The sequence below is a fragment of the Jaculus jaculus genome, chromosome 6, assembly GCF_020740685.1.
Source record: "Jaculus jaculus isolate mJacJac1 chromosome 6, mJacJac1.mat.Y.cur, whole genome shotgun sequence".
NCBI lineage: Eukaryota > Metazoa > Chordata > Mammalia > Rodentia > Dipodidae > Jaculus > Jaculus jaculus.
In genome coordinates this window covers 93,999,499-94,014,458 of record NC_059107.1, presented here as the reverse complement: position 1 = coordinate 94,014,458, position 14,960 = coordinate 93,999,499, and the positions used below count along the sequence as shown (strand labels likewise).

The window sequence follows — 14,960 nt, the reverse complement described above, 5'->3', positions numbered from 1 at the left end:
AACAATGAAGCTCTCCTCTTGCTACCTTGTGCTCACAGAGGTTGGGTTGTCACCTTTGGGTGCCAGCCATGCTCCTCCAGCCCTGATGGCTGGTGTTTCTGATGTTCTTAACTGGACAGCTAAAGGAATGCCTTTTTTTTTTTTTTTTTTTTTCCCCAGTTTTTCCAGGTAGGGTCTCACTCTAGCTCAGGCTGACCTGGAATTCACTATGTAGTCTCAGGGTGGCCTCAAACTCACAGTGATCCTCCTACCTCTTCTTCCCGAGTGCTGAGATTAACACTCAGCTTATATTTTTGAATATTTTATTTGAGAGAGAAAGAGGCAGATAGAGAGAGAATGCCTTATAACTTATTTTTATTTATTTATTTGACAGAGAAAGAGGGAGAGAGAGAGGGAGAGAGAATGGGTGCAGCAGGGCTTCCAGCCACTGCAAATGAACTCCAGATGATTCGTGTGCCCCCTTGTGCATCTGGATAATATGGGTCCTTGGGAATCGAACCTGGGTCCTTTGGCTTTGCAGGCAAACACCTTAACCACTAAGCCATCCCTCCAGCCTGAGAGAATGCCTTTTAGCAGAGAGTCCTGGACCTGGAAGAGAGTGTAGTAAAAGTTCACTGAACGAGAGGCCTGGCAGAAGAAGGGCTGCTCATCCTGACACAGGAAGCTTAGGAATGGGGCCTGCCAATAGCCTTCCCCGCCAGGCACCCACTGCTCCCCTCACAGAAGATATCCATGCTTCTCCTTCTGTCTTTCCAGATCCCCAACGTTTGCTGGTGGCCTCTTCTCCATCTCCAAGTCCTACTTTGAGCACATCGGTACCTATGATAATCAGATGGAGATCTGGGGAGGGGAGAACGTGGAAATGTCCTTCCGGGTGAGAGTGAAGAGGGCTTTGGGAGGTGGGGAGCCTCAGCGCTCTCGGGGGACGGCTGGAGGAGCTGTCATTTGGGCAGCAGCAGCCTCAGGGATGTCATGCCTGGAACTGAACCTGAAAGGGTGGGTTCCCACTTCCTCTGTACCCCGTCCCCCACAACTGTGGGGCTCTGGCAATCAGATTGATGGCTTGAACAAATTTCTGGACAGCATTCTGGAAGGGAAGGATAAAAGGAACCATAAGGGCTGGATATCACGGGACTGGGGCTCCTACAACTCTGTGGGAAAGGGTTTGGGTAAAGTGGAAACAGATCAGGAACTAGCCTCCATCCTTTTGAAAGGAAAAAATCAGGCTCCTCTTCTGAGGTGCCGGGATCCATGCCCTGGCAGCCTTTGCATTTTCCCTGAGTGCTCCCAACGAGCTCTTCATACCTGTGGGACAAGAAGTGGACCCCAGTTCTGATGGATTCCAACAACTGGGCACATCAAGATAGGTCAGGCAAGACGGCCTCTCTGCAAGTGCGGCACGGACCCCCATGCCAGTGGAAAGTAACTAATAAGTCCAAGAGCTCGTCTGCGCAGTCACCTCTCTATGCCTGGCCCATGTTAAGCCCACAGTTGTCATTTTTTTTAATTTTTTTAATTAATTAATTAATTTATTTGAGAGCGACAGACACAGAGAGAAAGGCAGATAGAGGGAGAGAGAGAGGATGGGCGCGCCAGGGCTTCCAGCCTCTGCAAACGAACTCCAGACGCATGCGCCCCCTTGTGCATCCGGCTAACGTGGGACCTGGGGAACCGAGCCTCGAACCGGGGTCCTTAGGCTTCACAGGCAAGCGCTTAACTGCTAAGCCATCTCTCCAGCCCCACAGCTGTCATTTTGCTGTTACTGTGACGATGACTGCGGCCCCTACTGCTGCCACACCAAAATGAATAATGTGTAGCTCCTGATTCAAGACCCGAAAGAAGAGATGAATAGAAAAGATGTCTTGGGTCAGCCCCCGGGCGTAGAGGAGGGTCACCAGCATTTTGATGGCCCCTGACCTCAGTTCGAGCTCTCTCTTTCTCTTAGGAAGCTGGCTTGATGAGAGCCCAGGTGACTCCCACAATCACCATTGACTGCCGCTGCTGATAGTTAATGTATTGATGCTCTGATTTTAGGGAGTTTGAGTGTCCCATAACTCTTGCGTTAAGCTGATAAAATCAATTTTCCAGGTCACAAACCCAAGTGATCAAAGCCCAGAATAGTTGCCTAGTGCGAAGTTAGCCAGCTGTCTTTTCTCTGAAGTCGGCCCTGAATGTTTTAGGACTCTGAACATCCACATTGCTATGCCAGAGTGAACCAGAACAGAGACCCTGGAACTGGGTCCTTGCGGCATAGGAAGAAGTCCACACGTGTCCCTTCTCCAAGGAGAGGAAGGGCTGTGCTTACCCGAGTCCTCCTGGGAACCGAACAGAGCTGCTTAGGGGAAGATGGCGCCCCACCCCCTGAACCCCCATCCTATTTCCTCTCATGTCAGGTATGGCAGTGTGGGGGCCAGCTGGAGATCATCCCGTGCTCTGTGGTAGGCCACGTGTTCCGCAGCAAGAGCCCCCATACCTTCCCCAAGGGCACCAGTGTCATCACCCGCAACCAGGTGCGTCTGGCTGAGGTCTGGATGGACGACTACAAGAAGATTTTCTACAGGCAAAATAAACGGGCAGCAGAGATGGCCCAGGAGGTAAAGAAGGTGGTACTCAGAAGGCATTTGAATGATAGAAGCAGAATCCTAGGCCCTGGTCAGGGGCCCAATGGCAGCTAGCCTCAGAACCTTGTGAGCCAGGTGGGCCAAGGGCCCCAGGATAGACAGACCTCCTAGGCTTGAGATGGACAGGACCCGTTGTCTTGCCTGAGGAGTCCTAGAATCCCTTAGAGGGTGGGGAGGAGAAAGAGATTCAAGGAAGAGCCTCTCACAGTAGGAAGGGCTCTGGCAGGCTCAGAATTGGGGACCAGGAGAGAGCGGGAGTTGTGGGGGGGCAGAGTGGAGTAGGGTTCCCAAACCATGGCAAAGGGCCTGGGGTCACATGGGGGCTCTTGATCAGGAATGAGCAGAAGCAGTACTAGCCTTGACACTGTTAATTGAGCTGCCTCAACACCGACGGAAGGTCCCGGCTAGGGAACTGACCCTCTGGGTGGCTCTGTTGACAGAACTCCTTCGGTGATATTTCGGAGCGACTGCAGCTAAGGGAACAACTACGCTGCCACAACTTTTCCTGGTACCTGGAAAACATCTACCCGGAGATGTTTGTTCCGGACCTGAATCCCATTTTCTATGGAGCCGTGAGTTAACCGACTCACCCTCATGGCAGGCGCACCTGGGGAGCTGAAAGCCACCGTCTCACTGGCAGATGACAATTAGGAATTGGCTTTGCCCTGCATCTTCCTTCATCAGGAGGATGGAAGGACCCATCTGTGTGGCTTTCTTTGAGAACTATGACTAGGAGAGGGTGGGGCATGGGGCAGGTCATAAGCAGTGGTTCTCCAACATTAAGCACATCAACCCCCCCCCCCCCAGGAAGATGTGTCAAGACAGATCCCTGGGCCCCACGGCCACAGTTTGTGATCTGGAAGTTCTTGACGAGGTCTGTGAACCTGCATTTCTGGCAAGTCCCCGGTGAGGGCGATGGGGCGAGGGCAGACACGTGCAGAACCACTGTTCTGCTCCTGAGAGCTTGCCTATCCTGCCAACAGAGGGCGCCCGTCCCAGCCTCGTCCAGCCTCTAGAACACTCTGCTCTTAACTCCAGGCTAACCGGACACAAGAGAAAACTCATTCCGGTTGGTCCCCACTCTACAAGCGAGGAAAGGCGCAGCCGGGCTGTCCTGATTCTCTTCTCCGCTTACCGTTCTGCAGATCAGGAACCTCGGCACCAACCAGTGCCTGGACGTGGGTGAGAACAACCGCGGAGGGAAGCCCCTCATCATGTATATGTGCCATGGCCTGGGCGGCAATCAGGTAGAGAAACCCGTCTGTGAGGTGCCCCCTCCCCTCCACACCCGCTGTCCAAACAGTCGTTTCCTGAGGCCTAGGTTACAGGAGAGATACCCAAGAAAGTACCAAGCCTGCTGCAGGAAGCTCCAGCCTGAGGGCCATGCTTTTTGTGTTGTTATTGTTTCCAGGTAGGGTCTCACTCTAGCCCAGGCTGACCTGGAACTCTCTATGTAGTCTCAGGGTGGCCTTGAACTCACAGAGATCCTCCTACCTCTGCCTCCTGATTGCTGGGATTAAAGGTATGTGTCACCACCCCCGGCCTTATGCTCAGTTCTAATTCTCAATGACACCCCTGACCAAACACCACCGCCTAATTTTACCCCCAGCAGTGACCCCAAACAGCCACATACTGACATCTCACAGCTACCTGACGTCCTGAGAATTTACCCCGTGCCCCATATGCATCAGCACATCTGTGAGGAATAACTAGTCTGTTTCCCATCCACTGTCCCTTGGTCCAGTGCCCAGCTCTGGGAAGTGACAGGTGCTTAAAACACTGCTGAAGGAAGTCGGGCTTGGTGGCGCACACCTTTAATGCCAGCACTCGGGAGGCAGAGGTAGGAAGATCGCCTTGAGTTTGAGGCCACCCTGAGAATACAGAGTGAATTCCAGGTCAGCCTGGGCTAGAGTGAGACCCTGCCTCAGAAAACCAAAACCAAAAACAAAAATTATTGCTGAAGGAAGGAGCAGCAAGCCAGATATTGGGATGTACAGATGAAGACAAACCCATTCGAAGCAGCTTCTCTCACAGCTGTCCTGTCGAATGATCTTCAGGTGGCACATTCATGAACCTCCCCCCTTTTTTAAAGGCAGGGTCTCACTCCAGTCCAGGCTGACCTGGAATTCACTATGAAGTCTCAGGCTGGCCTCAAACTCACGGCAGTCCTGCCCCCACCTCCTGAGTGCTAGGATTAAAGGCGTGCACCACTACACCCAGCTTTCCCATGGACACTTAAAAAATTTGGAGGGCCGCTGGAGAGATGGCTTAGCAGTTATGGTGCTTATCTGCAAAGCCAAAGGACCCAGGTTCAATTCCCCAGGACCCATGTAAGCCAGATGCACAAGGGGGCGCATGCCTCTGGAGTTCATTTGCAGTGGCTGGAGGCCCTGGCACACCCATTCTCTCCCTCTCTCTCTCTCTCTCTCTCTCTCTCTCTCTCTCTCTCTCTCTCTTTCTCTCCCTCCCTCTTTCTGTATCTCTCTCTCAAATAAATAAATAGAAATAAAGTATTTTTTAAAACTTTTATTTATTTACTTTTCAAAGAGAGAGAAAAATAGGCAGATAGAGAGAGAATGGACACACCAGGGCCTTCAGCCACTGCAAACGAACTTCAGACACATGCACCACCTTGTACATCTGGCTTATATGGGTACTGGGGAATTGAGCCTGGGTCCTTAGGCTTCACAGGCAAGTGTCTTAACCACTAAGCCATCTCTCCAGACCCGCATTTTTTTAGTTTTAGTTTTTTAAAGATTTATTTATTTATTTATATGAGAGAGCATGCATGAGAGAGATAATTGGCACTCCATGGCCTTAGCCACTGAAAATGAACTCCAGACATGTGGACCACCTTGTGTGCATGCGGTACCTGTGCACACACATCTCCTTGTGCATCTGGCTTACATGGGTGCTGGGGAGTTGAACCTGGGTCCTTAGGCTTCGCAGGCAAGCACCTTAACTGCTACACCATCTCTCCAGGCCCTAGTTTTAGCTTTTTGACGTAGGGTCTCACCTAGCCCAGGCTGACTTGGAATTCACTATATAGTCTAAGGGTGGCCTTGAACTCACGTCAATCCTCTTACCTCTGCCAACCAAGTACTAGGATTAAAGGTGTGTCCCACCATGCCCAGTTCATGAACATTTTTTTACTTTAGTGTGGTGGTACATGCCTGCCGTCCCAGCACTTAAGAGGCAGTGGCAGGCAGATCATGGGTTCAAGGCCAGCATGGTCTACATATCAGAGAGACCTAGGCCAGCCTAAGCTACTTAGCAAGACCTGGACAAAAAAAAGGAAAAGAAGCTGGGCATGGTGGCACACGCCTTTAATCCCAGCACTCGGGAGGCAGAGTTCAAGGCCATCCTGAGGCTACATAGTGAATTCTAGGTCAGCCTGGGCTAGAGCAAGACCCTACCTTGAAAAAAAAAAAAGGCAGGGGGAGAAATAAAGTAAAACTAACATAGCAGAGGCAACATATGACTTCATAGACATTAAATTTGAAGCCGGGCATTGTGGCACACACCTTTAATCCTGGCACTCAGGAGACAGAGGTAGGAGGATCACCATGAGTTCAAGGCCACCCTGAGACTACATAGTGAATTCCAAGTCAGCCTGGACCACAGCGGTAGTAAAACGCTGTTGTTGCAAAGCCTTCTGGTTCAAGTTCACTTTCCTGGCATCCATGTAAAGCCAGTTTGCAGGAGCAAGAGTCTGTCTTACAGAATGTGGAGCACAGACATTTCTGACTTCTACCACAACACACGCATGCCCAAACACACACACAAGTAACTAAATAATCTGCTGGGCGTGGTGGTACACGCCTTTAGTCCTAGCACTCTAGAGGCTGAAGTGGGAGGATCACTGTGAGTTCAAGGCCAGCCTGGTGCTACAGAGTGAGTTCCAGGTTTATATATATATATATTCATATTCCATGATAACCCAGGTATAGTAAAAATCATGAAAGTAACACATAAATTAGTAAAAGCTTTGGCAGGACTTCACGCTCTTGCTTTCCTCCCCTGGGTGACATCTGCTTGACACAGTGGGTCAGGTGGCTTTGGGAGGTGGTGAGAAAACTCCAGACCTCCTTGTCTTGATTCCAGTACTTTGAGTACACAACCCAGAAGGACCTTCGTCACAACATTGTGAAACTGCTGTGTCTACACGCCAGTGCCAGCACTCTGGGCCTCAGGAGCTGTCACTTTACTGGCAAAAACAGCCAAGTGCCTAAGGACGAGGAATGGGAACTGACCCAGGTGAGTTGCAATCCAGACTCTGGAGCCACACCTGCATCGTCTGCCGGGGGTACCATGGGGCGGGGCCGCGTTAGAGCGGGGTAGAATGCATGGAGAGAGGAGGCTCAAATGATGCCTGGTGGCTGCTGGTTCTGGCCGAAAATGATGGTTCATGACTAGTGCTGCCACAATGTAAACATTTAAAAAACATTTTATTGGGCTGGAGAGATGGCTTAGCGGTTAAGCGCTTGCCTGTGAAGCCTAAGGACTCCGTTTCAAGGCTCGGTTCCCTAGGACCCACGTTAGCCAGATGCACAAGGGGGCGCACGCGTCTGGAGTTCGTTTGCAGAGGCTGGAAGCCCTGGCGCACCCTTTCTCAATCTCTCTCTCTGTCTCTTTCTCTCTCTCTGTCACTCTCAAATAAATAAATAAAAAATGAACAAAAAATTTTTAAAAAACATTTTATTGCTTTATTTGAGAGAGAGAGAGGCAGATATTGAGAGAGAGAATGGGCACACCAGGTCCTCCAGCCACTGCAAAAGAACTTCAGACACATGGTGCTGCTTTGTGCATCTGGCTTATGTAGGTAACTGGGGAAACAAACCTTGGTCCTTAGGCTTTGCAGGCAAGTGCCTTAACCACTGACATCTCTCCAGCTCTGCAAGCATTAAAAAATTATTTATATTTTTGAGAGAGAAAGAGGCAAAAGGAGAGAGAATGGGCACACCAGGGCCGTTCAGCCACTGTGAACGAACTCTACATGCATGTGCCCCCTTGTGCACATGTGTAACATTGCACACTTGCATCAGTATGCATCTGGCTACATGGGACCTGGAGAATTGAACATGAGTTCTTAGGCTTTGCAGGCATGCGCCTTAACTGCTAAGCCATCTCTCTAGCCCTGCAAACATTTATATTTATTTATTTATTTTTGCTTTTCAAGGTAAGATCTCACTCTAGCCCAGGCTGACCTGGAATTCACTATGTAGTGTCAGGGTGGTCTGAAATTCACAGTGATCCTCCTACCTCTGCCTCCCAAGTGCTGGGATTAAAGGCAGGTACCACCACACCTGGCCCTGCAAGCATTGCTATTTATTATTATTATTTATTTGAGAGTGACAGACAGAGAGGGAAAGAGGCAGAGAGAGAGAGAGAGGGAGAGAATGGGCGCACCAGGGCCTCCAGCCACTGCAAACGAACTCCAGATGCATGCACCACCTTGTGCATCTGGCTTACGTGGGTCCTAGGGAATTGAACTGGGGCTTCACAGGCAAATACTTAACCACTAAGCCATCTCTCCAGCCAACCTTTTTAAATTGATGAAGGTGGAGGGCTCAATCATGGTTCCTGCCTACTTCCATGTGTCAGGCACAAAGCAAGGCATGGGCATGCATTGACTCAATTAATCTCTCAGGAGCTCTGCACCAATAGGCAAGGCTTCCACATCACTAAGCCCAAATCCTGCCCACTGTGATCCCCAGCTGGAAAAGAAAGAAAGAAAGAAAAGAGAGAAGGGTCCAACCTTGAGGCTATAGAGAATGGTGCACTGAAAGTCTATCAGACAGAAAGTGGAGGGTAGGCAGCAGTGGCTCCAGGTCGCTGAGCCTGGACACTGGAGAGGGGGAGCATGTCAGAGCACTTCTTCTTTCCTTCCTTTTTTTTGTTTTTTGAGATAGGGTCTCGCTCTAGCCCAGGCTGACCTGGAATTCACTCTGTAGTCTCAGGATGGCCCTGAACTCTCAGCGATCCTCCTACTTCTGCCTCTCGAGTACTGGGATTAAAGGCATGCACCACCACGCCCAGCTGCTGTCCTTCTTTTTTAATATTCCAGTTTGTTAATATTTTATTTACTTATTTATTTATTTGACAGAGAGGGAGAGAGAGAGAGAGAGAGAATGGGCACGCCAAGACCTCCAGCCACTGCAAACAAACTCCAGACACGTGTGTCCCCTTGTGCATCTGGCCTATGTGGGTCCTAGGGACTCAAACCTGGGTCCTTTGGCTTTGCAGACAAATGCTTTAACAACTAAGCCATTCCTCCAGCCCTAATATTTCATTTTTATCTATTTGTTTGAAAGAGAGACAGAAATAGGCAGGTAGAGAGATTGAGAATGGGTGCGCCAGGGCCTCCAGACACTGCAAACAAACTCCAGATGCGTGTGCCTCCTTGTGCAGCTGGCTTACATGGGTCCTGGGGCATGGAACCTAGATCCTTTGGCTTTGCAGGCAAATGCCTTAACCATGAAGGCATCTCTCCAGCCCTCAGAGCACTTTTAAAAAACATGTTTTATTTGAGCCGGGCGTGGTGGTGCACACCTTTAATCCCAGCACTCGGTAGGCAGAGGTAGGAGGATTGCCATGAGTTCGAGGCCACCCTGAGACTCTATAGTGAATTCCAGGTCAGCCTGGGCTGGAGTGAGACCCTATCTCGAAAAACAAAAAGAAAAGGAAAAAACCCATATTTTATTTGGATTTATTTATTTATTTGAGAAAGGGAAAGAGGCAGAGTGAGAGAGAGAGAATGAGCATGCCAACCATTGCAGACGAACTCCAGATGCATGTAACCCTTTGTACATCTGGCTTATGTGGGTACTAGGGAATCAAACCAAGGTCCTATGGCTCGGCAGGCAAGTGCCTTAACCACTAAGCCATCTCTCCAGGCCGCTCAGAGCACTTTTCTATGAGCCATGGACTTGCTGCCTTCATATTACAGTCATCACACTAAAGCCGGCATGTGTAACAGGTAGCCCTACAGTGTTTGCACCGCCAGTGAGGCACTGGAAACATCCTCTTTGTGCCTTGTCGGGTTTCCTTTGCCTTGTATCAATTGTCTTTGTCTCCTTGTCCCTCCTGCTCCCATAGTGCTGTGCTGTGCTGTCAGAGATCCGGGCACCAGGATGATCCCTTGCTGTATTATCTTTTAGGATTGGCTCATCAGGAACTCAGGATCTGGTACCTGCCTGACAATTCAGGACAAGAAGCCAGCCATGGCCCCCTGTAATCGCAAAGACCCCCACCAGCTCTGGCTTTTTGTCTAAGCCCCAGGTTATCCTCAAAGTCACAGTCCTGAGATCTGGAAGAGTACCCCTGCAGCCACGGTCCTCCTGAGCTCTGGAAGAGTACCCCCACGGCCACGGTCCTCCTGAGCTCTGGAAGAGTACCCCTACGGCCACAGTCCTCCTGAGCTCTGGAAGAGTACCCCTACGGCCACGGTCCTCCTGAGCTCTGGAAGAGTTCCCCTACGGCCACGGTCCTCCTGAGCTCTGGAAGAGTACCCCCGCGGCCACGGTCCTCCTGAGATCTGGAAGAGTACCCCTACGGCCACGGTCCTCCTGAGCTCTGGAAGAGTACCCCTACGGCCACGGTCCTCCTGAGATCTGGAAGAGTACCCCTACGGCCACGGTCCTCCTGAGCTCTGGAAGAGTACCCCTACGGCCACGGTCCTCCTGAGCTCTGGAAGAGTACCCCTACGGCCACGGTCCTCCTGAGCTCTGGAAGAGTACCCCTACGGCCACGGTCCTCCTGAGCTCTGGAAGAGTACCCCTACGGCCACGGTCTTCCTGAGCTCTGGAAGAGTACCCCTACGGCCACGGTCCTCCTGAGCTCTGGAAGAGTACCCCTACGGCCACGGTCCTCCTGAGCTCTGGAAGAGTACCCCCGCGGCCACGGTCCTCCTGAGCTCTGGAAGAGTACCCCTACGGCCACGGTCCTCCTGAGATCTGGAAGAGTACCCCTACGGCCACGGTCCTCCTGAGCTCTGGAAGAGTACCCCTACGGCCACGGTCCTCCTGAGCTCTGGAAGAGTACCCCTACGGCCACGGTCTTCCTGAGCTCTGGAAGAGTACCCCTACGGCCACGGTCCTCCTGAGCTCTGGAAGAGTACCCCTACGGCCACGGTCCTCCTGAGCTCTGGAAGAGTACCCCCGCGGCCACGGTCCTCCTGAGCTCTGGAAGAGTACCCCTACAGCCACGGTCCTCCTGAGCTCTGGAAGAGTACCCCCGCGGCCACGGTCCTCCTGAGATCTGGAAGAGTACCCCCACGGCCACGGTCCTCCTGAGATCTGGAAGAGTACCCCCACGGCCACGGTCCTCCTGAGATCTGGAAGAGTACCCCCACGGCCACGGTCCTCCTGAGCTCTGGAAGAGTACCCCTACGGCCACGGTCCTCCTGAGCTCTGGAAGAGTACCCCTACGGCCACGGTCCTCCTGAGCTCTGGAAGAGTACCCCTACGGCCACGGTCCTCCTGAGCTCTGGAAGAGTACCCCCACGGCCACGGTCCTCCTGAGATCTGGAAGAGTACCCCCGCGGCCACGGTCCTCCTGAGCTCTGGAAGAGTACCCCCGCGGCCACGGTCCTCCTGAGCTCTGGAAGAGTACCCCTACAGCCACGGTCCTCCTGAGATCTGGAAGAGTACCCCTACAGCCACGGTCCTCCTGAGCTCTGGAAGAGTACCCCTACAGCCACGGTCCTCCTGAGCTTTGGAAGAGTACCCCTATGGTCGCAGCCCAAAGCCATGACTTTCATGAAACCGTGTGTTCTAACAGGGAGATGAGAGGCAAAGAGAACTCTCTTGCTAATGCTAGCCAGGGTATGTTGGACCATTTAAGATTTACAGAAAATGCCCTGCCACGTGTTCTGCATCCTACTTCATTGGCACAATAATCTATGCAAAAGATGAGCCACTGTGTGCATTTCACAGATGAGAAATCTGAGGTTAGGCTGGAATATAGCTCATTGGCTGAACTCGTAACTCTAGGCAACCTGTGCCAGGCCCTAGGATTTATCCTAGCACTGCAGGAAACAGGAAGACAGGAAAGGAGAAGAGGGAGGAGAGGAGGAAAGCTAAGCAGAGGCAGAGACGTGGAGAGACTTCTCTGCCATCTCCCAGCTGGCAGGTCCCTCAAGCTGGTGCTGAAGCTCCATCGTCAGTACGAATCGCTCAGTGCTGAACCCGGGCTCCTTGTCCCACACAGTGACAATGGGCAGTGAACCGTCCCCCTTCCCATTTCCTCAGCCTGTTCTGGCCGTTTCTAACTGGTTCCCAGAAGCCTTCAATGGAGCCAGGTGGCGAGCTGGGAGACCATGCCAGGATTCCTGGAACGTTAGTGCTACAAATGTTCACAGGTTCCTGCAGCCAGTGATTCTCATGTGTAAGTCAAAGGACCTTGTTTCCTAAGCCCCATCTATAAGGTAGACAAAACAATAATAATAAAGCCAGGCACGGTGGCTCACGCCTTTAATCCCAGCACTCGGGAGGCAGAGGTAGGAGGATCGCTGTGAGTTCACGGCCACCCTGGGACTACATAGTGAATTCCAGGTCATCCTGGGCTAGAGTGAGACCCTACCTCCAAAAAAAAAAAAGAAAAGAGCTGGGCACATGCTTGTAATTTCCACTCAGAAACCGAGGCAGGAGAATCTCAAGTTCAAGTCCAGCCTGGACTACAGAGTAAGATTGTGACTCCAGTAATAAACAGCGTGGAGAAGATGGGTGAGGGCAGTGCAGTAATGGACATGAAATGGTCACGGTTTGGAAACGTAATTTGAAAACTGGTATGCTATTCCAGTTCTGTAATTTACCGTCCCGCTGAGGCTAGATTAATGAGTTTGTCCAAAGTCACGCGCAAGGTTTTGGCAGCTCTGAGATTAGACCCCAAATAAGGCCAACCAGAGTGTTGGCATAGCTGAGGAGCTAGGAACAGGTGCAATCAAGCTGACTAAAGCTGCCATGTTCACATGAAGCGCCTGGGTGGAGAAGACCAGGCAGGCTTGGACCCCACCACAGAGGGCGCTAGAAGCTGGCTGTTAATCACACACGGGTGCCACGGGACCACAGTGGCTTCACATTCGATGCTGCTCTACTCTGCAAGTCCCTCGGGGCCCCAGAGCTTCCAGAACTCCCTGGGAGAGACAACCGGGGGCAGCCCGGGCAGAGAGAAGGAGAATGGCTGGACTGTACCCTGTGATGGGGAAAGGGACGAGGTGAATGTGGGGTGTGTCAGAAATAAAGGTGTTGCGGCATTGGTAAAGGAAGCTTGCACTGGATTCCTCTTCTTTGCCTCGTCCTGCAGCTGAAACTGTTGATGGAGGCTGAGAACCACATTCATCAGAAAAGCTCAGTTACAGCCATGGTCACTTGGCCCCAGACATCCTCTGGCACCAAATCTGGTATTGAATGTTAAGGTATGAGATGTAAGGGGGAGTCCTTCCCCTTGGATTCCCACCCTACATGTGAACAAGTTATGACAAGCCTGGTGATGTCCACAAATGTTTTGGGTGAGTTATGAGAAGGTAGGGAAGGCCCCACAAAGACAGTGACATTGACCTCATCAAAGGAAGAGTCATCAGGTGGAAAGGACTCAAGCAGCTGTCACCTGAGCAGAGATTTAATATGAGCAAGGTCACAGGGGAACAAAGGTAGAACAGGACAGCAGAGCAGAAGATGGCTTTGGTGGGCCCTAGGGACTTTGGTCTTTCTTTCTTTGGTTTTGGTTTTGGTTTTGGTTTTCCAAAGTAGTGTCTCACTCTAGCCCAAGCTGACCTGGAATTTTCTATGTAGTCTCAGGGTGGCCTTGAGCTCACAGTGATCCTCCTACCTCTGCCTCCCAAGTGCTGGGATTAAAGGTGTGTGCCACCACGCCCAGCTGGGCCTTTAGTTTTTAGTGGAGTCAGTCCATTAAAAAATGACAAGGGGGCTGGAGAGATGGCTTAGCGATTAAGCACTTGCCTATGAAGCCTAAGGACCCCCAGTTTGAGGCTTGATTCCCCAGGACCCAAATTAGCCAGATGCACAAGAGGGCGCACGCATCTGGAGTTCATTTGCAGTGGCTGGAGGCCCTGGCGCACCCATTTTCTCTCCCTCTTTTTCTCTCTCTCACTCACTCTTAAATAAATAAAAATAAACAAAAAAGAATTGACAACAAAGCCAGGCGTGGTGCCTCATGCCTTTAATCCCAGCACTCAGGCAGAGGTAGGAGGATCGCCACAAGTTTGAGGCCACCTTGAGTCTCCATAGTGAATTCCAGCTCAGCCTGAGCGAGAGTGAGACCCTACCTCAGAAAACCAAAAAAAAAAGACAACAGAAGCCAGGCGTGGGTGGCACATGCCTTTAATCCCAGCACTCGGGAGGTAGAGATAGGAGGATCATGGTGAGTTCAAGGCCACCCTGAGAATACAGAGCTGGGCTAGAGTGAGACCCTACCTCAAAAAACAATCAAAAGAAACGACAACAGGCTGGAAGTAGTAGTGCATGCATTTAATCCCAGCACTTGGGATGCAGAGATAGGAGGGTTGCTGTGTATTTGAGGCCACCCTGAGACTCCATAGTGAATTCCAGGTCAGCCTGGACTAGAGCGAGACCCTACCTCAAAAACAAAGCAAAACCAAAAAAAAAAAAAAAAATAGAGCTGAAGAGATAATTTGGCAGGCAGTTCAGGTGCTTTTCCTGCAAAACATAAGGAATCATATTTAACTAGGTCCCACATAAGCCAGACACACAAGGTGATGCAAGTGCGCAAGGTTGCCCATAAGATGACACGTGCATCTGGAGCTGGATTACAGTGGCTGGAAGGCCCTGGCATTCCAGTTGCAGGCCTCTCTCCCTCTCTCTCTCTCTCTCTCTCTCTCTCTCTCTCTCCCTCTCTCTCTCTCTCTCTCTCTCTCAGAGCAAATAAATTGAAAAAACGACAATGGAGACCTAGGAGCTACAGCTCCTAGTGAATTCCACGTCAGCCTGGGCTACAGCAAGATCCTACCTCGAAAAAAAAAAAAAAAGGATTCTGGGTCCTTGACACGTGCTCCTGGGTTAATCCACTCTCTAGTAGAGTGGGGTTGGGGCCCAGTCATGAGTTTGCATGAGTGTGGCTGGTGAGCTCCTAGAGAGAGGGCTTTGCATACTGTGTATAATAGGTAAGTCGTACTGAGTCTGAGTCTCCAACCCTGATCCTACTGTTGGCTCCATCTAACACCCATTTACTAGGAATAGATTAATTGTCATTTATCCCAGAACCCCTTAAAGTATCTGTAACATCACTCGACATCATACTGTACCCAACCGAGGTGCCCATGGGGGGCCAAGGGGCTTCCTCACACCTGCCCCCAAGCAT

At 51.2% G+C, this 14,960-nt stretch overlaps 1 protein-coding gene across 3 annotated transcripts in view; it reads left to right on the top strand.

Moving 5' to 3' along the window:
• Galnt6 (polypeptide N-acetylgalactosaminyltransferase 6) overlaps positions 1-12,162 on the top strand; it is a 50,240-nt gene extending 38,078 nt beyond the window's left edge. For all 3 annotated transcript variants that reach the window (XM_045153599.1, XM_045153597.1, XM_045153598.1), the window contains exons 7-12: positions 757-874; positions 2,394-2,594; positions 3,062-3,193; positions 3,767-3,868; positions 6,726-6,878; positions 9,782-12,162. In XM_045153599.1, the coding sequence (XP_045009534.1) occupies positions 757-874; positions 2,394-2,594; positions 3,062-3,193; positions 3,767-3,868; positions 6,726-6,878; positions 9,782-9,895 (820 nt within the window). In that variant the 3' untranslated portion in view covers positions 9,896-12,162. The remainder of the gene's footprint in view (positions 1-756; positions 875-2,393; positions 2,595-3,061; positions 3,194-3,766; positions 3,869-6,725; positions 6,879-9,781) is intronic.
• Positions 12,163-14,960: the final 2,798 nt, after the last annotated feature.